Raw genomic sequence first — 24,719 nt, 5'->3', positions numbered from 1 at the left:
GGTGGAATGTTGGAAACGAGATGGTGATGCAATGCATGTCGGAGAGGTGAGGTCGTAACATCTTAGGGTTGAGCAACCCTAACACTTCGCGAACCTCGTTTCTGCTGTCCGAATATCAACACTTCTGCGACCCCAACGACGACCGCATATCGCACGGGGACATGGCTGATGACGTGGTAAAAGACACATGGCTCCCATCTTTGCATCCGGCGACATTGCCGCCTTGATCTCCGCCTTTCCGCCTCCGACTCCAATCGAAACTCAGCCGTCTCTCGTCCGAAGCCTGTCCGGCAACACACTCCTCAACTCGCAAAAGGTTCTCGCTCGCTTTCAGGCACTGTTCAGGACAGAAGTAAACCGGATTAGACTGCGTGACCTTCCTTCACGACTTGGCGTCAAAGATACCCGCTGGATTCTCGATTGCTACGACGGTGAAGTGTACTTCAGTTCCGACAAAACTTCGCTTGTCTCATTCCAGGAGTTCGAAACAATATGCAACGATCTCGTGAAACGATCACAGGGCGCGTTCGTGGATTTGTATTCGTTCACCAGGGAGCGTGACGTTAGCTATGAGTCTCTTGAGGATCGTGTTCGGACTGGATCTCTCCGGTCATATTCAGATCCATCGCATCCACACTCGGTCTTGGTTGCGGGAGTCGAGCACGTGCAAGGCGTACGGCATGAGCTCACGCGCTTAATGGGAGATCAAGGGTCGACAGAGAAGGTGCGACTGAGCGACCGATTACCGGATATCCCTCATTTCATCCTCCGCGTCTTGACCGACGAAGTGCGGACTAACGGTGCCGCGGTGGACGGCCATATCGAGGAGAACGACCAAGGGCTCGAGTTTGTACCAGCTAATTTTCTCTCGGCCCTTCAAAAGAAGCTCCAGGACGATTACAATCTGGCTGTGCAGCAAAGTGTTCAGTCACTGATAGTGGACGGGTACTGCATACTTCACAACGACACTGGACACCCGAACGCCAAAATGGGAGAAGACATACGCGCCACCTTCGAGTTGCAAAGTCCTTCTTCTGAGCACACTTTCAAGCAACTCGAGGCGGATGATGGGTCGAGTTTGATAGCCACATCGTTGCTACTCAAGAGCGTTGACGACGAATGGAAAGCCATACTTCGATCATCCGTCGAAGCCGGCTTTGTGGACAGTAAACCCGATCCCGCTATGCATGCCGAGCTCACGAAGAGAGCGTCAAAACCAAATCTCACAGCTTTACTGCTGAAGACCACACACCGCCAGAGACTCGACGGCATCTTCGATTCGGCAGTCCACGATGCGGAGTCTGTGAAATCCCTTGCCTTCGCACGACTACTCGAAGCCCTCGTTTTGGTACCACTTGTGCTCTACGTCGCAGGTCTTGTGGAAGACGCCACATTGAGGCAGCACCAGGAAGAATTCGTCGGCGAGTACTTTCGCCGCGATGTCATTTCTCAAGTTTTCGCCCGTGTTCGGGACGAAAAGCTCGTCTTGCCCGCACAAAGAAATCGACTCAAGGAGATCGAAAAGCTGCAGCAGACATGCAGTCGCACAAAGACACTAACAGAACTGCACACGGCGGTGGACAAGTTCCGCAAGAAATGTGAGATCCCTCCGCCTGACACCGACTCAATCAAGCAAGTGCAGAAAGCGACTCTGCGCGAGCGGATCCAAGCCATGCAGAAAATGCAACGTGGCTCGGACGTGCTGCAGAATCTTCTCTGGATTCTTCTTGCGCAGGCCTCGCCATCAGATGCATTGTTCATGAGTGCCGGCAAGGATACCAGCAGGATGATCAAACAATACCAACTCGTCGCTCGTGATGGTGTGGGGATCGGCGGGAAGCTCGAGGGATGGCGGAACATGCTGAAGGCGGGGAAGGAGAGTCGAGAGGAAGTGCAGGAGATGAGGGAGCTGGCTATGAGAGCCGTTGAGGACATGTTTGGGGTTGGGGTACCTTGACAGTACTGAAAGTGTATGAGGACGTCTAGCCCGCCGTATGCATAGAAGACTTCAATATACCCAGAGAATATTAGCAAGACACTTGATTCATTCCGCGATTCATCCGAAAGCATCGCGTGAGGAAGAAGAGTCGAGTCGAGTCGTGACTCGGGTAGTTTCCAGTTTTCGTTGGTTCAAAGTGTCATATACAATTTGATAGCCGCTCTTCTCCGAATTCCCCCCGGAATCAGGTCGATTGGTCTAGTGGTAAGCCGAGTCCACACAACCCTAGCAACCTAGATTCAGTTTGATTAACATCGCCCATCAGGTATGATTCTCGCTTAGGGACACAAACCCCAAGCAAATTGCGAGAGGCCCCGCGTTCGAGTCGCGGATCGACCCCTACAGGCATTGCGCTTTCTTTTGCTGCGTTGCGGTGTGATTCCTGTCGGGTTTCGGGGCGTGATGAAGAGTCTGACTCACTCTACTCGGCGACTTTTTTGGCCTCCTCAGACGGGATCGGCCGAGTCCTTGCGATACACGCTCAGCAGGGCTTGTTTCTGGCTTGTTTCTACTTGGTTGGTGTGTGTGCTACAGTCAAAAGATGCGGAACGCCGGACGAGGATGACAGGTCTACGCCGTCTTTCCGGAATTTTGCTATGTGTAGTAGCTGGTGGCCCGGCATGGTGTTCTGACACACGTGGGGCGGCACGCGACAGGCTGTGTCGGGGGTGTGTTGGACAGATCGAGGCGCTGCATCTGACACGCATACGGAGACCAAGTTACTAACCTGGCCGCATATGCTCGGCGCTTCGATGATGCCTTGACGGACAAAGAGGCCAACGGTGTTGGTACAATGCATTGTTCTCGACAAGACATTGGGAGCACGTGTGGGAACCAGTCGACGCGTACGAGATGAAAGCCATGCAAGAGGAGAAGCGAACAAATAGCATGGAGCACGCAGAACAAGAAAACCCCCAGCATGTAGCATAGCGGGGAGGCACGCATATGTAATAAGACCAAGCCGGAAGGATTGCAGCTCGCGCGCGCTCTTGAACCGTTGGACGCGGGAAATTGTGCTGATGGGGCTCTGCGGAGTGGAGGATGGGTCGTTTCCAGATGCCCCATCGATCGTCCGGTGGCCGAACACCAACCGTCTGGAGGAGGAGTTGTTCTCACCTCATGTGTGAGGATACGAGTGGATCGCCTCACCTGATACGAGACGTGTGATTCCGAACGGCTTATCTGATCCCGATGTTACGTGTGTCAAATCAATGATGCCTGGCCGCGAGGTGGAGCGGGAAAGGGGTTAGCGGCGAAGGGGTCGGGATGTTGTTCGTAAAGTTTCGATAGTCTAAGCCTAAACGGGGCACTTGGCTGCACTTGGCCGCGGGAGTTTGTGAGGGACCCAGGGACAAGGGAAAGACACGATCCAGATCGCTACCGACGGCGTCCGGCATCGTCCCATCTCCCGCCAATGTCGGGAATGCGCGTGGTGAAATTACAGCATGGGTGGTCAGACTCTGGGGCGTATACGAGGAGGTCTTGCTCGCCGTGAGGCATTGGTGGACGAAGGAAAAATGGATGCGGCGCAGGTTCGGCCCCTCGATGCACCCACGGCCAATCCCCTGCGTGCACGCAATTCCGAAATAGCACGGCGGGCGCGGGCTAAGCTGGATGGGGGCAAATAAGCGAGAACAAGCTGCAGCTGCCCAGCCGCTTTGGGGCAGGCGGAAGGGATGCTTAAATTGGCTTGCCAAAGCGTGTCGGCGTCATGACGGGAGGGAGGGAGAAAGGCTGGGTGGATGCGCTGGGTGGACGGGATGGGGGTGAGATGGACATGGGACGGGAAACGGACGGGGAGAGTGGGTTTATGTAACGGTCGGGCGTGTTCTCCCTTCCTCCTCTCCCAGTAGGAGTTTTGTCTGTGCTTGTCAACCTGCCTCCCTCCTTTTCACTCAACCAATGTCCCCACGTGCCACATCCCTCCCATCACCGTTGCTGCTCTAGCCATCTCGCGCGCGCGCCAGGCACGGCACACACACCATGGCCAACACTCCGCGCAGCACCATCGGCACCGTCAAGTCGTGGAACACGGGCCACAGCGGCTGGACGGACACCGACTCCTACTCCCTCAGCAACCGGCCCATCGAGGAGGTCGAGGAGGCGCGTCTGCGCAGCGGCGGCTCGACCGTCAACGCCTCCACCGACGAGTTTCCCTGGATCTCCCACGACCACATCGAGCCCATCCGCCACCAACACACCTCCCTCCACCCGCCGCAATGGTTCCGCGAGGGCCAGGCCACCAACAACACCTTCAACAACAACAATAGTGCCATCCGCCGCGGCAACTCCGTCCGCTCGACCAAGAGCCTGCCGCGCGAGAGCATCGTCGACCTGCATCTCATCGTGTCGGACCTGGACTACTACGCTGGCGCGGTGCACGACTTCCAGGCCGAAGAGGAGGAGGACGAAGAGTGGGAGTGGGATGACGAGGAGCAGCAGGGCGAGTGGCCGCTGCCGCAGCAGAGCGACGGCGCCACCTTCGGCCAGATCCAGATCATCCGCGGCGGCACGGTGAAGCGCGGCGCGTCAACACGCTCCAAGAAGGGCGAAAAGGACATCAACCTCGTGACGTGGGACGGGCCCGGCGACCCGGACAATCCCAAGAACTGGCCGCGGCGGAAGAAGTGGCTGGCCACCATCACCGTCTCCCTCTTCACCTTCATCTCCCCCGTCTCCTCGTCCATGATCGCGCCCGCGCTCGGTCACATTCGCGACGAGTTCCACACCTCCATGTCCACCACCAATCTCGCCCTCTCCGCCTTCATCCTCGGCTTCGCCGTCGGCCCTCTCTTCCTCGGGCCCCTCTCCGAAATTTTCGGCCGCCGCATCATCCTGCAGCTCTCCAACCTCTTCTACTTTGTCTTCAACCTCGCCTGCGGCTTCTCCCAGAACATCGGCCAGATTGTCGCCTTCCGCTTCCTCTCCGGGCTGGGTGGCAGTGCGCCGCTCGGCATCGGCGGTGGTGTACTTGGCGACATTTGGCTCCCGCAAGAGCGCGGCAAGGCCATGGCACTCTACTCTCTCATGCCCCTCCTCGGGCCCGCCATTGGGCCCATCGCCGGTGGCTTCATCGCACAAAACACCACCTGGCGCTGGGTCTTCTACTCCACCTCCATCGCCGCCATGCTCGTGCAAGGGCTGGGCCTCTTCTTCCTGCAAGAAACGTACGCCGCGGCGCTGCTGACGAGCAAGAAGAAGGAGCTCATCAAGATCACGGGGAACCGCGAGCTGCACACCGAATTCGACACTCCCAACCGCAAGTTCCGCACGCACATCGGCATCGCGCTGCAGCGCCCCTTCCGCCTGCTCGCGACGCAGCCCATCGTGCAGATCCTCGCGCTCTACATCGGCTTCGTCTACGGCGTCCTCTACCTCGTCCTCGCCACCTTCCCCGTCCTCTGGACCAGCCCGCGCTACTACAACGAGAGCATCGAAATCGGCGGCCTGAACTACATCTCGCTGGGGCTGGGCTTCTTCGTCGGCACGCAGATCGCCGCCCGCACCGCGGACAGGATCTACAAGCACCTCAAAGCGCGCAACGGCGACGTCGGCCGCTCCGAGTTCCGCGTGCCCCTCATGTTCCCAGGGGCCATCATGGTGCCCATCGGCCTCGCCCTCTACGGCTGGACGGCGGAGTACCGCGTGTTCTGGCTGGTGCCCAACATCGGCACCGCGATTTTCGCGGCCGGCAACCAGCTCGTCTTCCAGAACTGCCAGACGTACATTGTCGACGCGTACACGCGCTACGCCGCGTCCGCCATCGCGGCCACCACGCTCTTCCGCTCGCTGGGTGGGTTTGCGTTTCCGCTGTTCGCTAATGCCATGTACGATGCCCTCGGCTGGGGCTGGGGCAATACGGTGTTGGCCTGCGCGGCGGTCGCTATTGGCTTGCCCGCGCCGTTCATCCTGTGGTGGTATGGCGAATCCCTGCGGAAGAGGAGCCAGTACGCTGCTGGCTGAGGTGGTGGAGAATGTGTACAGTACGCGGTAATCCGGATAAATCTGATGATGGGCCAGGGGGGGAGTTTTGCTGTTTTGAATGCCGGGGGCCGGGGGAGTGCATGCCTCGCGAGGCTGTGTGCGGAATGGAGTTTTGCTTTAACATCTCTGGAATGTGTACAGGCGGATGAGGAAACACGGGAACGACGGGGCTTTTCTGCTTTCATCAATCTCGTATGGATCTTGGGGAAAGATGCATAGCGGTCTCTTCTGGCCGAGGACGACCTACTCTCTTTTGTAATTTGTGTGCGGACAATATAATCCGAGAATATCATCACAATCACGGAACGTTCAGAGAGTGAATCATTGATCGTAGATCATTGTGTACATCCGTTTCTATTCCCATGGTATCGTCCCACCCAGTCGTGGACTCCAATTCGAATATGCTACATTTGTAAAGTACATCCATCACCCCAACATCTTCTCACACCAATCCCTCACTCCCATCCACATCCCCACCTCCTTCGCGCCTAAGACCTCCCGCGTACTCCGCAGCTGCTCGGCCGGCCTCTGCGCGCGAATCTGCTCGGCGGAGAACCACGTGCCGTGCAGACCATACGGCACCCTCTGCGGGAGTTGCACACGCGCCACCACGTCCTTCATCGTCTTTGCATCGATGATCCAGAGCTCGGACTTTGCACGCGAGTCGGAGACATCGTCGGGCGCATCGCCGGCGGCGTTGAGCTGTGCTTCGTCGAAAGCGTAGAAGAGGAGGTAGCCGTCGTCCTCGCTGGCGTTGGAAGCGGCGGGGACGAAGCGCGGTTCCTGCGCGAACCAGCCGGGCGGCATGCGGAAGACTTGGATGGGATCGTGCGGGTCGTTGGCGGAGAGGATAGCGGCCATGGGGCGGGGGTCGACGACGCCGGTGACGCTTTGGGGCGGGTGGGATTTACCGTTTGCGATGAGGCGGTTGACGTCGACTTTGACGAGGGCGTCGATTTTGGTGGCTTTGCCGAGGGCGGAGGAGAAGGAGGTGGTGGTTGTGGAGCAGCCGTAGACGTAGCGGGCGTGTTGCATTTCGAGGTCCGGGCGGACGGAGGGAAATTCGAAGGGGATGGCGGCTAGGGCCCATTGGTGGGTGAGGGCGCCGTTATTGAGGTCGAAGTGGTAGTAGTAGAGACGGCATTGCTCTTCGTCGAAAGCGGCCGGGTTGGACGATGGACTCTCGAGGGCATCGACGCGGATGAATGTGTCTTTCTCCTCAGAGGGCGACTCGAGGAGTGGAGCGCGCTCCCATAGGCTCGGGTCTTCCTCTTCGTTGTATTTGGCGAAGAAGGGCATGCGGCGATTGGCCTGAGCAACCCTTTTGTTCGACTTGGGCGCGGGAGGGGCAATGTTCGCGGCGGCGTAGATCAACGTCGCCGAGGTGAGTCGACAAGCGAGCATGTTCACGGCGGTCGGGCTGCCCGTGGCGTTCACATCGTCCCAAGTGTTGGCGGTGTGGTAAATGCACGCTGCGTCGGTCTCGAACCATTGAACCTGCTCCGGACTGCGTCGGGGGAAGACACCAAAGCGGGACGGCTGTGACGCATCGTAGGTCACGGGGGGTAGGCCTTTGAGCTGATTGACGGGATCGAGGGTCAAGGGGAGATCCATGATGACCGTGTGGGTTAGCGACACGCCGAAATCGTGCATCATCTTGGCCTTGCGCACGCCTGGCACGGGGGCATTCAGCAGTTTCTGGCTCGCAACGGCCTCGTCGGAAGGCGATTTCTCCTTGGGGATGATGCTGTATTGCACGTAAGGCGGAGCGAAGCTAGAATGGAACATGAGCATTTCCTTGGTCTGCGGGTCGACTTTGGGATGAGCGGTCGTCCACTCTCGCATGAACTGAAGAAGCCCAGAGCCATCTCCCAGTGCCGCACCTCGTTCCTTCTCCGGCTCGCCTTGCGCTCGATCGCCGTTATACCAGCCCACCGTTTCCAGTTCAGGTAGTTGGACACGCATTGGGGGGCCACTTTCGCACAGGGCAAGTGCTCTACCATCGTGATAGAGGACGTTGGTGTTGGCGACACTGATCTTTCTGATTTTTTGTTTGGAGCCCGGCAGGTGGGAGAGGAGGACGAGCAAGACGGTGCGGAAGATGCGGAGGGTGACGTAGAAGATGCTGTACAGCGGGTGCACCAAGGTGGCGATGGAGGGGAGGATGGGGACTTTCAGCCTCGGACTCGACAGTGCGCTGAGATACAAGTCGGTGAGGATGAACTGGTTGACGAACTCGGGGACGATGCCAGTGTCGTCCTTGCGGAAGGAGACACCAGACAACATGCCATCACCGTCGAACCAGTGTGCATCTCTGCCCAGGTCCTCGTTCGTGACAGGGTTGCTGCCGTTGCGTACGTACTGGCCATCGCTCAGTTCGGGCGGGATGGTGCCCGTGTGGGAGCACGGGGTGAGGGGAAGGGTGTTGTGGATGGGGGCGAAGTTGCCGGTGAGGTATGGATGTTTGGGTTGCGGGGTGGAGAGGATGTCGCCGCTCGCCGCTCTCTTGCGCTTCTGGCCGGCCAGAGGCATGGTCGTGGGCTGGACGACCACGTCGAGGGGTGGCGGGGACGTCGTGGCGGAGGGAGGGATGTTGTTCGTGGTCAACACGTCGGAATGGACAGAGGCAGAGGAGGAGATGGAGTGTCGACGCCAACCAGCATCGCCAGCATCTTCCTTCCGTGCCGACGAGATCCACTATCACATGCTCGTCCTCGTTATCCCCGTCTCGATCGTCGTCACCGACTCCTCATCCTGACGCTCGAAAGTCGGAGGGAGCCAAGGAGCAGGCCAGGCCAGGCCAGAGCTTCCCGACAGCTCCTTCCTGGCAATGACGTCGTGGTTGCATCTGCAGCTGTCAATCGGTCAAGGGTGAGTGACAGAAGTCGTGGCCTGCATGCAACAATGGATGACGCTGAGACCAACGCCTTCAATTCTCGAATGCAGGAACGGAACGGGCAACTCTCCAAGTCGGCACAAGCGGCCAGCACTCCGCTCCACTCCTCCCTTCGCCACGACCGCATCTGGTGCATGCCACCTCGAGCTCGATTCGCCTGCAATCACATGATCTGGCCTGTCGTCCCGCCGAACCAGTCCACAACGCGGAAGATGCGAGTGTGACGCGAAACCGCCAGCATACTGGTGGGTTCTGGTGCATGTGCGCCTATTCCATTCATTCCACAGCACTCGCATAGTTCTGTAGCTGGCGAAGAGAGAGCAAGGAAGAATGGGGCTCGATTATGCTCTGGTGTATGTTCTCTCCCGCCTTTGGAGAGGAAGCTCGCCAGAACTCTGCGCTGATAACCCCCAGTCACCTCAAATACACCATCCCGCCCGCCATCCTCCTGTCAGCCGTCTACGCGCCACTATGCACCCGCCTCGACCTGTACCGCATCGCCTTCCTCATCTCCATCGCCGTCCTCTCCACCATCCCATGGGATAGCTATCTCATCCGCACCGGCGTCTGGTCATATCCCCCCAATGCCGTCCTCGGCCCGACTCTCTTCGACATCCCCCTCGAGGAAATCTTCTTCTTCGTCATCCAGACCTTCAACACCACCCTGCTGTATCTAATACTGAGCAAGCCTCTCCTCCACCCCATCTATCTGGTAAAGGAGAAGGTGGGGGACAAATGGAAGTTTGTCAAGATCGCGGGCCACCTGGTGTTGGCCTTCTCGTTCAAGAGAGGCTGGGGATGGGTCCAAAATGGAGGCGCCCACACATACTTGGGCCTTATCCTCATCTGGGCCGTACCGTTTCTCGTCTTACTATGGTCGCTGGCGTATCAATTCCTTGTGCAACTCCCATGGACCAGCACCCTCCTCCCCATCGCTCTCCCCACACTCTACCTCTGGATTGTCGATACCCTGGCCTTGCGGAGAGGGACGTGGGTAATTGAGGCCGGGACGAAGACGGGATGGACGCTTTGGCCGGGGTTGGAGGTGGAGGAGGCGTTGTTCTTCTTCCTTACGAATTGCCTCATCGTCTTTGGGCTGGTGGCGTTCGACAATGCCGTCGCCATCATCGACATCTTCACCGCCCATTTCCCGAGCCGCCATGAACTTCCTTTGCCTAATTTGTTGCTCAAGGCACTCTTGCTACCCGCCCGGGCATACGATGACGACCGGGTCCTTGGCCTGCAGCAGTCCGTTGAACGCCTGCAAAAGAAGAGCAGAAGCTTCTACCTGGCCAGCAGCACCTTCCAGCGTCGCCTGCGCATCGATTTGATCTTCCTCTACTCCTTCTGTCGAGTGGCAGATGATCTGATCGACAATGCAGAGTCGCCCGCGGAAGCAAAGGAATGGGTGCAGAAATTGCGAAAGTACCTCGATCTGTCGTATGGCGGCGGAACCAAAGGCGGAGACGGAACGGCGATTCCGGCCAACGACGTGAACCGGGGCGTGGCGACAATGTACGTGATGAACCAGTTTCCCCCGGAGACCTGCCTCAGCCTGATGTTGCTCCCGACCAACCATCTCGCCAAGGAGCCGCTCTACGAACTGCTCAAAGGCTTCGAGATGGATCTTGCATTCGACAAATACCACCCCTCCGGCCAAATTAAAACGGAGCGAGACCTGGATCTGTACGGTGCACGCGTGGCTGGGACCGTCGCCCTGCTCTGCATTCAGCTCGTCCTCTTCCACTATCCGGGCATTCCGGAGATGAAAGCAAAGGTGCTGATGGCGGATGGGCACGACATGGGCATCGCCCTGCAGTACACCAACATCGCCCGCGATCTGAAGGTCGACGCGCTGGCTGGCCGCTGCTACGTCCCCAACAGCTGGCTGAAGAAGGAAAAGCTGACGGCCGAGACTTTCATCGTCGGTCTTAAGCTCTCCAGGCCTCCCTCGGACTTTTTCCTCCACAAGGTCGAGGTTATCCGCAGCCGCCTACTCGATCGGGCGTTTGAGTTCTACGAGAAGAGTGTCGACGCGATCGAAGAGCTCCCGCCCGGTGCGCGGGCGCCGATGAGGGTGGCGGTGGAGAGTTATATGCAGATTGCGCGTGAGATGCGCAACCCTGGATATGTCGTCAAGGACGGGCGGGCGACGGTGCCGGGGTGGAAACGCATTCTCGTCGCCTGGCAGCGCCTGTATGGGCCGAGGCGGTAGTGTTGTATAGCTGTAGATATTCTAAAATTCCATATATCACCGCCGTATGAGGAGGGAGTGTTCATCTCATGCCATTGTCGTCTTCATGTCCGAATGCAGGTCCAAGCTTTCCCCGGATTTTGGCATGTGAAAGTTGGCGCCGATCCTCGACGTCAATACTTTTTGAAGTCGAGACTTCCCGGCATGTCTTCATCTATTTCACGCACTTTCGATGAGCAGTAAGGACAGGCAGAAGACTGCCATTGTCATTGGTGAGTGCTCCCCACCTCCCACACTCCTCCCCATACTGACATGGACTCTCCACAGGCGCCGGCGTCGGCGGCGTCTCGACGGCAGCGCACCTCGCCAAAGCCGGCTTCCACGTCACCGTCCTCGAAAAGAACGCCTTCACCGGCGGCCGCTGCTCCCTCATCCACCAAGACGGCCACCGCTTCGACCAAGGCCCCTCCCTCCTCCTGCTGCCCCCGCTCTTCCACCGCACCTTCTCCGACCTCGACACCACGCTCGAAGCCGAAGGCCTGCAGCTGCGCAAATGCGAGCCCAACTACAACATCTGGTTCGGCGATGGGGAGCGCTTCCGCCTCAGCAGTGACCTGGCGACGATGAAGGGCGAGGTGGAGAAGTGGGAGGGGAAAGACGGGTATTTGCGGTACCTGGACTTTTTGAAGGAGTCGCATGCGCACTACGAGTTGAGCGTGGAGCATGTGCTGTTGAAGAACTTCGTGTCGCTGTGGAGTATGCTGCGCTGGAGCTTTCTGCGGCATTTGCTCACGCTGCATCCTTTTGAATCCATTTGGACGCGCGCCAGTCGCTATTTTCGCACCGAGAGGCTGCGCCGCGTCTTCACGTTTGGCAGCATGTATATGGGCATGTCGCCTTTCGACGCCCCGGGGACGTACAGCTTGTTGCAGTATACGGAGCTCGCAGAGGGCATCTGGTATCCTGTGGGTGGTTTCCACCGTATTGTACAGACTCTGGTGGAGATCGGCGAGCGGTTAGGCGTGGTGTATCGGATGAACACGCCCGTGTCAAAGATTTTGCTCTCAGAGGATGGCTCCCGGGCGACTGGCGTGGAACTACAGTCCGGCGAGACGCTGAAAGCGGATGTGGTGGTGAACAACTCGGACTTGGTCTACGCTTACAACCACCTCCTCCCACAATCATCGTACGCGCGAGCCTTGTCCGATCGACCGGCATCGTGCTCGAGCATCAGCTTCTACTGGGGCCTGTCCCGCACCGTGCCAGAGCTGGAGGCGCACAACATCTTCCTCGCCGACGAATACAAAGAGTCCTTCGACAGCATCTTCAAAAAACACCTCATCCCCGCCAAGCCAAGCTTCTACGTCAACGTTCCCAGCCGCGTAGACCCCTCCGCCGCGCCCGCAGGAAAAGACAGCATCGTCGTACTCGTCCCCGTCGGCCATCTCATAGCCTCATCCTCGCAACCCCTCACCCCCAACCAAGCCCAAGTCAACGGCGACATCAACCAAGCCTCCCCCACCAACAGCACCGGCCTCAAACCCACCCCCCAACAAGACTGGCCCGCCATGATCGCCCTCGCCCGCAAAACCATCCTCGCCACCATCCGCACCCGCACCGGCGCCGACCTCGCCCCGCTCATCACCACCGAGCAAACCAACGACCCGCAGTCCTGGCGCACGCGCTTCAACCTCGACCGCGGCGCCATCCTCGGCCTCTCGCACAGCTTCTTCAACGTCCTTTGCTTTCGGCCTGGAACGCGCGCTCGTCGGCCGGGAAGGTTGGATGGTGTTTTCGGGGGTGGAGCGCTGGGGACCGTCGCGCAGACTTTGGAGGATGCGGTTCGGTCGGAGGCGGAGAGGAGTGTGAGGGGATTGTATATGGTTGGCGCGAGTAGTCATCCCGGTACGGGGGTGCCGATTTGTCTTGCGGGGGCAAGACTGGTTGCTGCGCAGGTGCTGGAGGATTGCGGGATGGAGGTTCCTTGGGAGAAGGAGGGGGCTGAGGTGAAGCGGAGGACGGGAGCGCTGGATAGTGTCGAGGCGCCGACGTGGAGGGATGAGTGGGTGAAGTGGGCGTGTTGTGTGGTATTGTTGTGGCTTGTCGGTGTCGTGATGAGCTTGTTATATAGATGAACGCTAAACATCCGCATATATGTGTAGATCAACGAATCATGGCAACGACATCTCAATCGACATTTCCATATAGCGACCTCTCATCTATATACCCCGCCAACTTGCCCTCTCAATCTACGCCTCAAAAGTTCGGCTCGACCACATTCCTCAACTGCCCCGTCTTAATGTCGATCACGTACCCCGCCACCGCCGCGCCCTTGGGCAAAAACTTCCACGCCTTCAGCTTCGCCACGTCGTCTTTGATGCTCTGGTCCATTCCGATGCTAGAAGGAAGCATCACCACAGTCAGCGAGGATGTGTATTGTAGACGAGTGCTAGGCTCACTTTTTGTACGAATGCCACGTCTTGTCCTTGATGCCGTCTTTGTGCTCCGGGTTGCGCTCCGACAGCGCGGAGCGGACGTCGTCGTCCGTGACGTACAGGCCGCCGCAGTCTGTGCGTCCGACACACGTTAGTACAGACGACATCATGGAAATGGTAGTGGGGCGCGCACCAGTGTGGTGAATCAACACCAGCATGCCGACGGGCATGACGGCGCTGATGAGCTCGAGGCTCGTGAAGACCTCGGGGGTGACGCGGCCGCCTGCGTTGCGGATGGTGGGGCACTCTGTTCTCGCCGTGGCGCTGTTAGAGGGCTGCGCTTCCGAGCAGTGGGGTGGGATGGTGACTGCAACTGACCTCCTGGGTTCAGGCCGAGATAGGTGGCTGGGTTGGCGCGCGGATCGGCGCACGTGACTGAGGTTGAGTCAGCGAGGGAGTCTATGCACATGCTTACGTGCGAGCTCGTACTGATGATTGTCACGCCACTGCCCAGATCCATGTTCTTCATGTCGTCGATGTGCGGCATGGGATACCATGATTGCGAGGCGGTGCTGCGAGGCTTAGTATGTGTAGAGGAGTGCTGGGTGGGAGCAGGTGGGGCCGATACTTGTTGCGCTCGATGAGCCCTTGGAGGTATTCTTTTCCGGACATCCTGGTTGATTTCCAGAGTGTCGTCTAATAATGTGGCGACCTTGATGGCTCGGCAGCCTTGCTGCACGGTTCCGGATGCGGAAGGTAGGGGGATTTGAGGCTAGTAAAAGGGACGGTTGGACTTTGAACGCTATTTCTTCTGCGGATTGCGGACGGCGTGTGTTTGAAAGGAGGAAGAAAGGACAGAAAGACGATGAAAGAGGCTATAAGTACTTTCCTCTCAAGGGCATTCTTGGCAACACATGAGTACAAATGACTGATGTCGGGAGTTCTCAGGCGGGCATGGACGACGGCGCGTGAAGAGCAAGACCCGCTCACCTAACATCTCAGTCATCCTTTGTCGGCGTGTGAAGAGCGCTGGGCGTGAAGTGCTCCACAGCATTGCTGCGCTCGGTGAAACGAAGCGTCCTAACCACCTTACTCATCAGCGCGCAGCCTTTCGGTGCTCGCATATGCTCTGGTGCTCGGGGTGATGCATGTGATCAGCGATGCTTACTCACTCGCGCGGCAAGCAGCGATGCAGGCGGCTTATCGTGCACCACCCACGTGCTTGGGTGGGTAAGGTGGATGGTGTAGGGCGTTGATGACTTGAAACACCTGCCCCGCCCTCATGTCCGGCGCAACAAATCCTTACTAAGCGCGTAGCTAAGCATCGGCATCGAGCCGTCCTCGTATGCTGGAGCTTCAGAAGAGCCGAGCAGATGCCGGTCTGCACGGCGTATCCAGTAAGTGCTTGTCATCCAGTCCAGGATCCAGTTTGCGCCCCCCTTCGCTCACTATGCCGCCAAGGCTGGCATGCGGGTGAACGTGTATCTACACTGACGTACTTCCCCCGCGGTCAGGCTGTCAGGCACCGGATGGCTGCGGCTGTCAAGCGGGCCAGACCGCGTGAGCATTTCGCCCGATTCGAAGTACGCCATGGATAGCAACGCCTGCTTTTCCATCGATACGACTGACATTCCCGACAATCGAAGTCCCACGATCAAGGTGGCAAACGTATCAGGCCGAATAAGTGGTCGCCGTGCGGCGTCAACCGCGCGCGCGAGCAGCCAGGATCCATAAAAGTGATAGGACGAGCTGATGACGTTGATAGTCCGTCATGTCCCGCTTCTCAACGAGGCGGACAGCAGGTCCTGCCGCAATCGTGCCGCCTTGGCTGGGCCGTATGGGAAAGTGCTTGGTCTTCACCTCACGCCGTCTCGACTTGCCAGCAGGAGGGGGAAGCGGTGGTGTCTCCGAAGCCCCGATCTGCACCGGATCGCCCAGCCACCGAGCCACTGCGGGGCGGCGCGAAAGTCTGAGACGACTTCATCCCTCCCGGACGTCATGTCTTAATTCCTCCTCCGCCCGACGCTCGAGCGAGTACTTTCTGCAGTGAATTAATCAATCGCGCCGGTCGCGTGCAGGTCTTCCGCAAGGAGACTGGCGTCCAACTCGGGTCTATCTCTGGTCCAAGTCCGGTCCAGCCCAAAATTTCCAAATCCAAATCACGGCGTCATCGCTGCGTAATGAGACATGGGCGAGACGCAGATGTGATCTACAGGACCAGCCAAGATCCGCGCCGAGAATCGTTGCCGCAGGCGCGAAAGCTTACTGCCTCGAGCCCGTGGCGCGTGATATGGAACCGGGGTGCACCATGCAAATCACGCTCGCCATCCTTATCCTCTCTTGCTTCTCCGGCCTGCTAGCGTCATTGCTGTATCACCTGCCCGCAAGACCAACGGCCAAAAGTCTTCGTGCAGTGAGATTGCGGCAAGCGACGTTTGTGTGACGACAACAACCCCCCGGCTCTGCTCCATCCCGCCTCTGGGCCACAATTATCGAGAGTCTGCTTTACCAAACGCGCTCAAGCTACTATCTCCGAAGCGCAAACGGGATGAGGTTCGCCGTTGATTGGCCGGTAAGCTAGGGTGCAGGAGGCTGTTGCCGTCCGGGCGGACGTCAGGCTTGTGTCAGGCTTGTGACTTTGAGACGTCATGCATGTGGAATGCCAGCTCAAAACTCCCGCTTTCCTTACTTCACCCTTCTCCTCTCTCATTGCTGTCATTCATCACCTCGTCTCCGTGAACCGCTCACTCCGTCCAACACGCCCCTGCCCTCCACCGCCATCATGAGCGGCAACCAAGCTTTGAACGTGAACAGTGAGTCTGCCCAAACCTACCGTCAAATGTCGTGAGAGAGGTTCACTGACGCTCGTTTGCAGCCAACACTCAAAATGGCAAGCACGTCGACATTGCCATCACCGTCCGCGGCTCCGACTGGTAAGACAGCCCCTCACAACCATAATCACCTTCAAACCCCCGCTGACCTCCCTCCTCAGGTACTGGACGGTATGCGCGGTGATGACCTGCGCGACGTTTGCCTTCATTGGCCTCGGCCTCACCAAGCCCCGCACGCACCGCCTCTTCCATTACATCACCGCCGCCATCACCATGGTCGCCGCCATCGCCTACTTCTCCATGGCCTCCAATCTCGGCTGGACGCCCATCGACGTCGAGTTCCGCCGCGCCAACCCCATTGTGCACGGCGTGAACCGCGAGATCTTCTACGTGCGCTACATCGACTGGTTCATCACCACTCCGCTGCTCCTGCTCGACCTGCTCCTCACCGCCGCCATGCCCACACCCACGCTCATGTTCGTCATCCTCGTCGACGAGATCATGGTTGTCACCGGCCTCGTCGGCGCCCTCGTCAAGTCGTCGTACAAGTGGGGCTACTTCTGCTTCGGCTGCGTCGCGCTGGCATACATTGTCTACAACCTCGCCTGGGACGCGCGCAAGCACGCCCGTGTGTTGGGTGAAGACGTCGGCCGTGCCTTCCTCTATTGCGGCGCCCTGACGACCTTTTTGTGGATCTTGTACCCCATTGCCTGGGGTTTGTGCGAGGGCGGCAACATCATCTCTCCGTGCGTACACCGCCTACACCCTCTCATTCATTGCAAGTACTAACACTTAGCAACAGTGATTCCGAGGCCGTCTTCTACGGCATCCTCGACCTCTTCGCCAAGCCCGTTTTCGGCGCCCTCCTCATCTGGGGCCATCGCGGCATCGAGCCCAGCCGCTTGGGCATTGAGATCAGGGACTACACCGGTGACGACCATGCTGTACGTTTCCCATCCTCCCATCGATGGAGTCGTCGCTGACAAAACTACAGATCCGTGACGAGAAGCACCACAAGGAAGGCCGCGGGACCAACGGCACCAATGGCGTCGACGACACCACCGGCGTGTCCACCGGCGTCAGCGGCACGAGCGGTGTCGATGCTACCAATGGCCACCATCACGCGCAGCCGGGCACTCAGACCGTCTAAGTGCTACAACCAACCTGATGTGCTGATGCATCTCTCGGCGGCGGTGGTGGTATCTGTGATTGGGAAGAGTTCATCCCTTGAGCATCGTCCAGGAGGTGATGGGTGGAAGTTGTGTGATTGCATAAGCATCTCGTAATACCCGGAGTTTGGGGGCGTAGACTCAAGATACCAACTCTGCTTTAGCATACGATGAGCGAAGAGTAATAACATAATGCGTGATATGGTGGTACCATATGCACAGTGTCTCTGCTTTTATTCATTATTTGTTCGTGGAAAGGTGCATGTCTTTTGGGCGTGTTCGTGTAGTGAAACGTACAGGCAGATGAAGTCGGGTTAAGATAGGGCAAGGAACCCCCCGCGCATGCAGTTGCAAGCCACAGCCGCTGGCACCAATCGCCTTAACTAAGCAAAACCCTGCCCATAGTTTTTCAACCACGCAGGGCTACGGCATCAATTTTAACCACCTTCACACAAATACACCCCTTCAACACCCAACTCCGCAAAGTGAACATGTCCGACTCAGAAGCCAGAGGCGAACCCCTCCTCGAGTCCCTCTCGGACTCCTCCACCTCACAGCGCAACCCAACCCAAAAGCGCAAACGGAAGCAGGGCGGCAGCGAGCCGCAACCAAAGGACGCCGCCGCCGCCAAACCCTCCGCCAAAAGGCGCAAACTCAAGAAACCAAAGGACATCGACGACGCGGCGCTGGATGCAGAGCTGGGCGTGAATCTGGCCGTCGCGCGCATGGATGGCGGGCTGCTGGCCGACCATCTTGCGCAGCGCACGCGCCGCTTCCGGCCGGAGCTGAGTTTGGTGGAAATGGAGGATTTGCATCTTCCTGGTATGGCAGATTGTCGTTTGGAATTGTGATTCTGGATTACTTGGATTGCTAGGTGCTGACTGTTGCGACTGCAGAAAAAGCAATCCACGACACAACCGCCTACTCTTCGTCCCCGCGGACCATCGACCACCTCCCGGACTTCCTCGAGCACTTCGCCGGCTCCAAGAAGCGGAAGCAAGGGCTCCGCACCGCGCCGGCGGAAAATGGGCATCCGCACACGCTCGTGATAGCGGGCGCGGGGCTGCGCGCGGCAGAGCTCGCTCGAGCGCTGCGCAAGTTCCAGTCCAAGGATGCGCTGGTGGCGAAGCTGTTTGCGAAGCATATCAAGCTTCAGGAAGCGGTGGAGAGGACGCGGAGCTGTCGGATTGGGATTGGGGTTGGGACGCCGCAGCGGGTGATTGATTTGTTGGAGGATGGTGAGCACCAGTGTCTTCGAGTGTTTCTGGAATCTTGCGCTAATCTTTTGGGTGGTCATAGGCGCTTTGTCTGCAGTGAGTCTGGAGAGGATTGTGATTGATGCGTCGCATATCGATCTGAAGAAGCGCGGCATGCTGGACATGAAGGAGACGCTGGTCCCGCTGATTTCGCTACTGACTCGGCCGGAGTTGAAGGCGAGGTATAGCGGGAGAAGTGGCAGAATCGATCTGTTGTTCTTTTGAGGTATGCAGTACATGCTGCGACTACGATGATTGCGCATGATATCGAGCGCGTTCAGTGCGTCTGATCATTTACATCGTGCCGGGCTGAAGGCCCTATACAACAAATGTGTGCTACGTAAGGTACATACAAACTTTGCAGGCGGCAGAGTCCATCGGCCTTGCGCTTCGATCGTATCCGTCTCTCATCACGCCACCACCTCCGCACGCTGCGGCACAAGCCTCACCGTCGGCCTCATGGGCTCAGCAGGGACGGGACAAGTGTGATACGACGACAGCGACGCAGTATCATTTCTCCCATGGTTGACCACCCTCAACTCGCGGCGCGGATAAGCCTGTCCCACCACAGCATCAGCAAAGAGGCTCCAAATCAGCAAGGAAGAATGAATATCAACATACCCGCCACCACACATCGCCCTCGTCCACCGACGACCCCCTCGTCCTCAGCACCTCTTCCTCACTCTCGTTCCACCGCAAAGTAAACGTACCTCTCTCCATCCAGTCTGAAGGACCCGGTTCGCCCAGTCCCGGAGGCCGCACGGAAGAGGTAGCCTGTAGCGTCCAGGTGCACTGTGAGGCGGAGCAGCGACACGGCGAGCCGGGCGCGACGCTGCCGCACCTGCAGGCGATGGGAGAAGGCGTGCAACTGTCGGCGCGAGGGTAGGGGGAGCACCACGATGTCGTGGAGGTGGTGGAGGCGCTGTTGGTGCGGTCTTGTTGGGGGAGGTCGTATTGCGGCTGTTTGCCTTTGTTGCTCGGGCGGCGGAATGAGGGGTTCGAGGAGAGAGAGGTGCGGAGCTTTTTGATGGATTTGGAGATGCTGGAGCGGAGGCTGGGATGGGATTGTTAGTGGGCTGAGATGAGGTTGGGGGGAGAGGTGGTGTTCGTACCGTTTGCGCATAATGTGTACGTTGTTTGCCATGGTGCTGCGAAGATGGATGTAGATCTTGTGGTTGCGAGGGATGGCCCAGTGGGAGGGGGACGGACACCATCAATAAGTAGTGCCATCGAGCGAACTGTAGTGCCCGTCCAGCTACCATGGGATTTCGCTCTGGCGGCAGGCGTGGAGAGGCGAGCGAATGGTCAGCAATTCGCTCCACCTCCACTCTCGGAGTCACAAGCACATCGACACGGAGCGAGTCAAGGGTCAAGTTCCAGATCGCCCTCCTCAATCTCCTCCACGCCCTCTACTCCCTGCAACCCCTCCGCCATCGTTTCGACAAACACCCTCCCCACCTCCTCCACCTCTATCCCCTCCACCCCCTGCAGCAGCAAACTCGTCGTCTTCTTCCCCTCCAGCCCACAAGCCTGAATCCTCTCAAACCACCCCATATCCGTCATCACATTCAACCCAACCCCATGACTACTCACATTCCGCCTCAGATGCACCCCCACCGCACAAATCTTGTGCTCCTCATCCGTCCACACGCCCGGGTTCTGCGTCCGCCGCGTCTCCACGCTGTACCGCGCACACGTGCGCATAACGCAGGCTTCGAGGAAGTGCACGTAGCAGCGGGCGGTGAGGGCGTGGCGGCGGAGGTCGAAGATGGGGTAAGCGGTCAGCTGGCCTGGGCCGTGGAAAGTGGTTTGCCCGCCGCGCAGGGCTTCGTGGAAGTCGGCTTGGCCGTGGGGTGTGGGGGCTGTGAGGTGCGCGAGTTGCTGTGGGGTGATTGTGCCCACCTCGCGCCGGCCGCAGGTGTAGACGGGGTGGAATTGGGCGGTGATGATAGCTGGGGGTGGAGGTGGGGTTGTGGGATTGGCTTTGTGGGCGAGGAGGCGGGCGACGAGCGTGCTTTGCAGGGCGGAGGCGTGGGCGTAGGTCGTGAGGTTGGGGAGATGGAGGTGGTGTAGTTTCATTTCTTGATGTTGGAGTGGAGTGCAGGAGGAGGTTGAAGGGTGGCGTTGTTGTAGCTTCTTGATTGGGTTGGTGGGGATGCATGCAGGTACCCGCTGAAGCTTGACCTCTGTTTCGTCACAATCTCTCTCCAATCCACTTCCCACCTCACGAGTTGCAATACACAATTCATTGGCAGTTGCGACCCATGCTTTAGGAGTGAACGAGGAAGAATGGCGAATACGCAACGCAAAGAGAGCGAAAGCGGCACAGCAAAACGCAGACCCGAGAAGCTCGCCCGACTGCCAGCCAGTACGAGATGCTGCACTCCCCAAGATTACAGAACAATGGATCTGACGACATGACAGATGCCGCCGTGCACAAACGCCCTCTCCTCCACCCGCCCCTCCCCTCCCAGTACTCCAACGCCCATCACCCGAAAGTCGTCTACATCTCCACCAAAACCCCCTTCCTCTCCGCCGTCAAGCGCGTGGAGAAACTCCTCCGGCTCTCCGACAAGCGCCTCATCCAATCCGCTACCACACTCGCGAAGCAGAACTCCGGCAAACGGAAACGGGGAGGCGCGCCGGATGAGATTCTCGAGATTGCCGAGACGCTGGAGTCGAAGCGGAAGAGGCGGAGGGTGGAGGATGGGGGTGGAGGGGAGGAGGTGGTGATGAAAGGGACTGGTAAGGCGATTCAAAAGGTCATGGAGTTGGGCTTGTGGTTTCAGCAGAGGGAGGGGTATAGGGTGCGGTTAAGGACGGGGAGTGTGGGGGCTGTGGATGATATCGTGTTGCAGCCGAGTGGGAAGGTCGTTGTTGGGGAGGACGATCATGAAGACAACCACGGTGCCGACAAGAACGGGGGCGGCATTGCCCTGGATTCGATGGCGACGGACCAAAACGAGACACCACAAGTGCCACACGCAGAGCCCAAAGCGGCGATCAAGGCGGGGAAGGATACAGAGGAGATACCGGAGACGAGGATCCGGTATACAAGCGTGTTGGAGGTGGCGGTGAGCTTACAATAACGCACCTCGAGGAATGGCCTGCCCTTCTTTTTCAGAGATACCCAATGAATTATTCGCCATAGCCTTGTTATAATCATGTCCAACATGTTATGCTTTCTCCATCTGTAGTTTCCAAGAACATCTTACGCGAGGCGTACCCCCGTGGACCCGTCCTTCGTATCCGAAACAACATGTTGACATATTGAGTATGGTCTCAGACTTGGTATGCCCCAGGTTGTTTTCCCTTGGCGAGGGTATGGCTTCAACATCCGCAGCGTCCATTCACCGGCGTCGCATTAATCAGCCCGATTGGGTTTGCCCCACCTCCCACGGCGTGCGCCCCACTCTCCACGTGAGCTGACGGAAACGCTCAGAAGAGGCCCCGCCGCTTCAGCTCAGGCAACTCAATCATTTTCCCTTCCCACCCCCACCACCCACACACACGCACTCAGCTCCGGCAGCACGCGACCCTCCGTCTCCTCTCATCCTCCACTTCCGAACCCTCACAGCGTCTCGCCCTCCCCCCAGCTGGGCTCCATCACCGCCACACTTCCCGTCCCACCCTCTCCCACACAATGCAGCGAATAGAACCACGTCAAGAGCCGCAGCAGCAACACGGCGCGCCCGGCCCGCACGACCAATCGAGACAATGGCAGCTGCCCACCGGCTTCGCCAACACCGGCAACCAGCCGCACGCCCAAAGCTTTGAAGAAATCTACGGCGTGCCCGAGAACTTTCTCGAGATCGAAGTGAGCAAGACAGAACCCCTCTCCCCCGCACGCAGCAACTAATCCCCTCTCCCAGGTCACCGACCCGCAAACCCACCAACCCACCTCCTCCCCCAGCTCGCGCTACACCACCTACCTCATCCGCCTCAGCACCAACATCCCCGCCTTCAAACTGCGCCGCTCCGAGGTGCGCCGCCGCTACTCCGACTTCGAAGTCTTCCGCGACCTGCTGGAGCGCGAGAGCGCGCGCGTCTCCATCCCCCCGCTGCCGGGCAAGGTGTACCTCAACCGCTTCGACGACGGGGTGATTGAGGAGCGGCGGCGCGGGCTCGAGCGCTTCCTCAAGATCGTCGTCGGCCATCCGCTGCTGCAGACGGGGTCAAGGGTGTTGGGGGGTTTCGTGCAGGATCCGAATTGGGATCGGAATGCTTGGTAGTAATGATCTTCCCCTTTTCCTTCCCTTGCTTCGCTTTTGCGTGCGTTCGTGTTGGTGGTTGCTTTGGGTGTGCGGTGCATTGCGGGTGAGAAGGGCGTGTTTGTGAGGGCATTTGTTTCGCAAAGCGAATCGTTATCATGATAATGAAAAAGAATCCAGTCTGACATCTCTCTTTCTCTGCGCAGGAGTCTGGCGTACGGGGAGAAAGAGCGGCCTTGAAGCCCGAAACCCGCTACTTGTCTGCATCAGACGGCAAGATCAAAATGTACGTAGTAGGTGTTCTCCGCAGACTCCTTGGAATCCCCCCTCCATGCTCATTCGAATCTGATCCTCCCTTTCCTTGTTTGCTCTTGTGCATCATGGTAACCTCGCTGTTCTAACAGGCTACGCCCCCGCCAAATTGGTTGCGGTAACTCCATTGGCTTCCAACCGCGTGGAACAGAGTTGCAGATTTGGTGCTCAGGGCCCGGCATGCTGCACACGGGCTTCGCGCTCTCGTCTTGGCTGTCCACGGCAGCGACGGGTGGACGCATATATGGACAGCGTGCTCTTGAAGCTCTGGGGTTTGCCCTCCCTCTATGCGAGTGGACGAGGTGGTGTCTGCGATGACTCGGGAGCAGGAGCAACTCACCTCGTTGGGGGACGAGGCGAGGGAGGGGGTCAGGGTAGACTCTGGGAAGGCTGACGAGCGGCTAACGGATTGGAAGAGGTCCTGGCATCTTGCCATGAGCCCAGAACCGTGAAAGCTTGTGTAGGGTAGTTGAAGCACAGGAATGAGAATCACATACATGTATGACTTGAGTAAAGACCAAAGTTGGGCAGTCCTCGTCTGTTCTTGCTGTGTATACTGAAAATTACTGCGCTTCATCACGAGTCTCAGGCTTGAATGTAATGATATCAGGTATTGCCTACCCCTGTTCTCTTACCTCTTGCCTTGTCTGCAATACGATGTCTGCTCGCACAAGCGTGATGAAGGCGTGCGATGGAGAAATGCGTGCTGGAGGTGGTGCTGAGGCTGCTTTTGGGCTGGTGAAGGTATGAGACGGTTGAAGACGCGTCTGATCTGCTTCCTCAGGAGATAAGCAAACGTATCCTCCTCTCTCGCTCATTGTCGAGGCTCATGTTCATGTCGTGTTTGTAGGTGCGGCTGGCACGCGCAGGGAGCTTGCTAAAAGGGGCTGACGCGGTGCTTGCTTGCCCACAAGACAGCAAGCACGAGGGCAATGTCGTCTGCTCGACATCCTGCACCTTGTAGAGCCACATACTAAGCTCCAACGCGCGTATGGAGAGCCCCCGACGTGTTGAGCAGCGCTGCATCTGTTGAAGGCTGCCCGCTGAAGCGAGAGTTCCTGTCCGCACGCCTTCACTGGCTCCGGCTTACCTCCGATGATAAAGAACTCCACGACCAGGACATATCTTGCGCCGATTCTTGGACGCTGAAGATGCCACAAGCCGCCTTATCTTCCTCGTACCAAAATCTCCCATCTTTTGTGGTGGAGGTTGTCGTGCCAGATGAGAGGGGGACGCGTTCTTTCCCAATCCGGCAGGCCAGGAGGATGCCATTGGCCGGCGAAGTGGTCACGGGTGTTGCGAGACGGCTTGGCATTCCCTTTTTCCCACCGTCAGCTCGCCCCTTTTTCCTGTTCCTCCTCTTCCTCCTCCCAGCAAACATACCTCTCTCTTCTGTACCAGCGTACAGCTCATCCATCCTCCAGCTTCCAGC

General features: G+C 58.3%; 13 protein-coding genes across 13 annotated transcripts; 8 read left to right on the top strand and 5 right to left on the bottom strand.

Moving 5' to 3' along the window:
* Positions 1-76: 76 nt before the first annotated feature.
* BDY17DRAFT_300405 (uncharacterized protein) lies at positions 77-2,231 on the top strand. The gene has a single exon (XM_033734052.1). The coding sequence runs from the start codon at positions 188-190 to the stop codon at positions 1,955-1,957; it is 1,770 nt and encodes a 589-aa protein (XP_033588730.1). The 5' UTR covers positions 77-187; the 3' UTR covers positions 1,958-2,231.
* On the bottom strand, positions 2,119-3,125 carry BDY17DRAFT_178870 (uncharacterized protein). Its single transcript, XM_033729889.1, has 3 exons — positions 2,727-3,125; positions 2,292-2,507; positions 2,119-2,232 (listed from the first exon to the last, which is right to left on the bottom strand). The coding sequence occupies exons 1-2, from the start codon at positions 3,062-3,064 to the stop codon at positions 2,339-2,341; spliced, it is 507 nt and encodes a 168-aa protein (XP_033588729.1). The 5' UTR covers positions 3,065-3,125; the 3' UTR covers positions 2,119-2,232; positions 2,292-2,338.
* A 757-nt stretch (positions 3,126-3,882) lies between these two features.
* BDY17DRAFT_300402 (major facilitator superfamily domain-containing protein) lies at positions 3,883-6,304 on the top strand. Its single transcript, XM_033734051.1, has one exon. The coding sequence runs from the start codon at positions 3,983-3,985 to the stop codon at positions 5,960-5,962; it is 1,980 nt and encodes a 659-aa protein (XP_033588728.1). The 5' UTR covers positions 3,883-3,982; the 3' UTR covers positions 5,963-6,304.
* On the bottom strand, positions 6,305-8,794 carry BDY17DRAFT_300401 (retinal pigment epithelial membrane protein). Its single transcript, XM_033734050.1, has one exon. It carries the CDS (start codon positions 8,513-8,515, stop codon positions 6,410-6,412), a length of 2,106 nt encoding a protein of 701 aa, XP_033588727.1. The 5' UTR covers positions 8,516-8,794; the 3' UTR covers positions 6,305-6,409.
* A 415-nt stretch (positions 8,795-9,209) lies between these two features.
* On the top strand, positions 9,210-11,094 carry BDY17DRAFT_317723 (Squalene/phytoene synthase-domain-containing protein; the record flags this gene model as incomplete). Its single annotated transcript, XM_033736130.1, has 3 exons — positions 9,210-9,232; positions 9,294-9,645; positions 9,667-11,094. 3 exons carry the CDS (start codon positions 9,210-9,212, stop codon positions 11,092-11,094), a joined length of 1,803 nt encoding a protein of 600 aa, XP_033588726.1.
* Positions 11,095-11,305: 211 nt separating this feature from the next.
* BDY17DRAFT_311721 (uncharacterized protein) lies at positions 11,306-13,208 on the top strand (the record flags this gene model as incomplete). Its single annotated transcript, XM_033735565.1, has 2 exons — positions 11,306-11,345; positions 11,401-13,208. 2 exons carry the CDS (start codon positions 11,306-11,308, stop codon positions 13,206-13,208), a joined length of 1,848 nt encoding a protein of 615 aa, XP_033588725.1.
* Positions 13,209-13,268: 60 nt separating this feature from the next.
* Positions 13,269-14,128, bottom strand: BDY17DRAFT_178451 (carbonic anhydrase). The gene is made up of 5 exons (XM_033729886.1): positions 13,998-14,128; positions 13,887-13,943; positions 13,702-13,815; positions 13,533-13,641; positions 13,269-13,471 (listed from the first exon to the last, which is right to left on the bottom strand). The coding sequence occupies exons 1-5, from the start codon at positions 14,053-14,055 to the stop codon at positions 13,330-13,332; spliced, it is 480 nt and encodes a 159-aa protein (XP_033588724.1). The 5' UTR covers positions 14,056-14,128; the 3' UTR covers positions 13,269-13,329.
* Positions 14,129-16,290: 2,162 nt separating this feature from the next.
* Positions 16,291-17,489, top strand: BDY17DRAFT_311719 (uncharacterized protein; the record flags this gene model as incomplete). Its single annotated transcript, XM_033735564.1, has 5 exons — positions 16,291-16,321; positions 16,384-16,441; positions 16,501-17,085; positions 17,142-17,283; positions 17,334-17,489. 5 exons carry the CDS (start codon positions 16,291-16,293, stop codon positions 17,487-17,489), a joined length of 972 nt encoding a protein of 323 aa, XP_033588723.1.
* Positions 17,490-17,999: 510 nt separating this feature from the next.
* Positions 18,000-18,989, top strand: BDY17DRAFT_252508 (U3-containing 90S pre-ribosomal complex subunit-domain containing protein; the record flags this gene model as incomplete). Its single annotated transcript, XM_033731262.1, has 3 exons — positions 18,000-18,330; positions 18,405-18,746; positions 18,808-18,989. The coding sequence occupies 3 exons, from the start codon at positions 18,000-18,002 to the stop codon at positions 18,987-18,989; spliced, it is 855 nt and encodes a 284-aa protein (XP_033588722.1).
* Positions 18,990-19,174: 185 nt separating this feature from the next.
* BDY17DRAFT_325637 (uncharacterized protein) lies at positions 19,175-19,908 on the bottom strand (the record flags this gene model as incomplete). Its single annotated transcript, XM_033737387.1, has 3 exons — positions 19,175-19,321; positions 19,386-19,818; positions 19,877-19,908. 3 exons carry the CDS (start codon positions 19,906-19,908, stop codon positions 19,175-19,177), a joined length of 612 nt encoding a protein of 203 aa, XP_033588721.1.
* A 218-nt stretch (positions 19,909-20,126) lies between these two features.
* On the bottom strand, positions 20,127-20,843 carry BDY17DRAFT_317720 (uncharacterized protein; the record flags this gene model as incomplete). Its single annotated transcript, XM_033736129.1, has 2 exons — positions 20,127-20,180; positions 20,247-20,843. The coding sequence occupies 2 exons, from the start codon at positions 20,841-20,843 to the stop codon at positions 20,127-20,129; spliced, it is 651 nt and encodes a 216-aa protein (XP_033588720.1).
* Positions 20,844-20,986: 143 nt separating this feature from the next.
* BDY17DRAFT_300381 (Rpp20 subunit of nuclear RNase MRP and P-domain-containing protein) lies at positions 20,987-21,856 on the top strand (the record flags this gene model as incomplete). The annotated part of the gene is made up of 2 exons (XM_033734049.1): positions 20,987-21,132; positions 21,189-21,856. The coding sequence occupies exons 1-2, from the start codon at positions 21,054-21,056 to the stop codon at positions 21,851-21,853; spliced, it is 744 nt and encodes a 247-aa protein (XP_033588719.1). The 5' UTR covers positions 20,987-21,053.
* A 551-nt stretch (positions 21,857-22,407) lies between these two features.
* Positions 22,408-22,996, top strand: BDY17DRAFT_317719 (Phox homologous domain-containing protein; the record flags this gene model as incomplete). The annotated part of the gene is made up of 2 exons (XM_033736128.1): positions 22,408-22,581; positions 22,637-22,996. The coding sequence occupies 2 exons, from the start codon at positions 22,408-22,410 to the stop codon at positions 22,994-22,996; spliced, it is 534 nt and encodes a 177-aa protein (XP_033588718.1).
* Positions 22,997-24,719: the final 1,723 nt, after the last annotated feature.

This window comes from Neohortaea acidophila, assembly GCF_010093505.1.
Source record: "Neohortaea acidophila strain CBS 113389 unplaced genomic scaffold BDY17scaffold_7, whole genome shotgun sequence".
NCBI lineage: Eukaryota > Fungi > Ascomycota > Dothideomycetes > Mycosphaerellales > Teratosphaeriaceae > Neohortaea > Neohortaea acidophila.
Note: the sequence above shows the minus strand (reverse complement) of the source record. Positions and strands in the feature narration are given on the sequence as shown.

Coding starts and splice junctions, on each gene's coding strand:
- BDY17DRAFT_300405 (XM_033734052.1), top strand. CDS start 188: ATGGCTCCCATCTTTGCATCCGGCGACATTGCCGCCTTGATCTCCGCC.
- BDY17DRAFT_178870 (XM_033729889.1), bottom strand. CDS start 3,064: ATGGGGCATCTGGAAACGACCCATCCTCCACTCCGCAGAGCCCCATCA. Junction 2,508..2,726: donor CGCCGAGCATATGCGGCCAG/GTTAGTAACTTG, acceptor CCAACCAAGTAG/AAACAAGCCAGAAACAAGCC.
- BDY17DRAFT_300402 (XM_033734051.1), top strand. CDS start 3,983: ATGGCCAACACTCCGCGCAGCACCATCGGCACCGTCAAGTCGTGGAAC.
- BDY17DRAFT_300401 (XM_033734050.1), bottom strand. CDS start 8,515: ATGCCTCTGGCCGGCCAGAAGCGCAAGAGAGCGGCGAGCGGCGACATC.
- BDY17DRAFT_178451 (XM_033729886.1), bottom strand. CDS start 14,055: ATGCCGCACATCGACGACATGAAGAACATGGATCTGGGCAGTGGCGTG. Junction 13,944..13,997: donor CAGTGGCGTGACAATCATCA/GTACGAGCTCGC, acceptor ACTCAACCTCAG/TCACGTGCGCCGATCCGCGC. Junction 13,642..13,701: donor GGTGTTGATTCACCACACTG/GTGCGCGCCCCA, acceptor TCGGACGCACAG/ACTGCGGCGGCCTGTACGTC.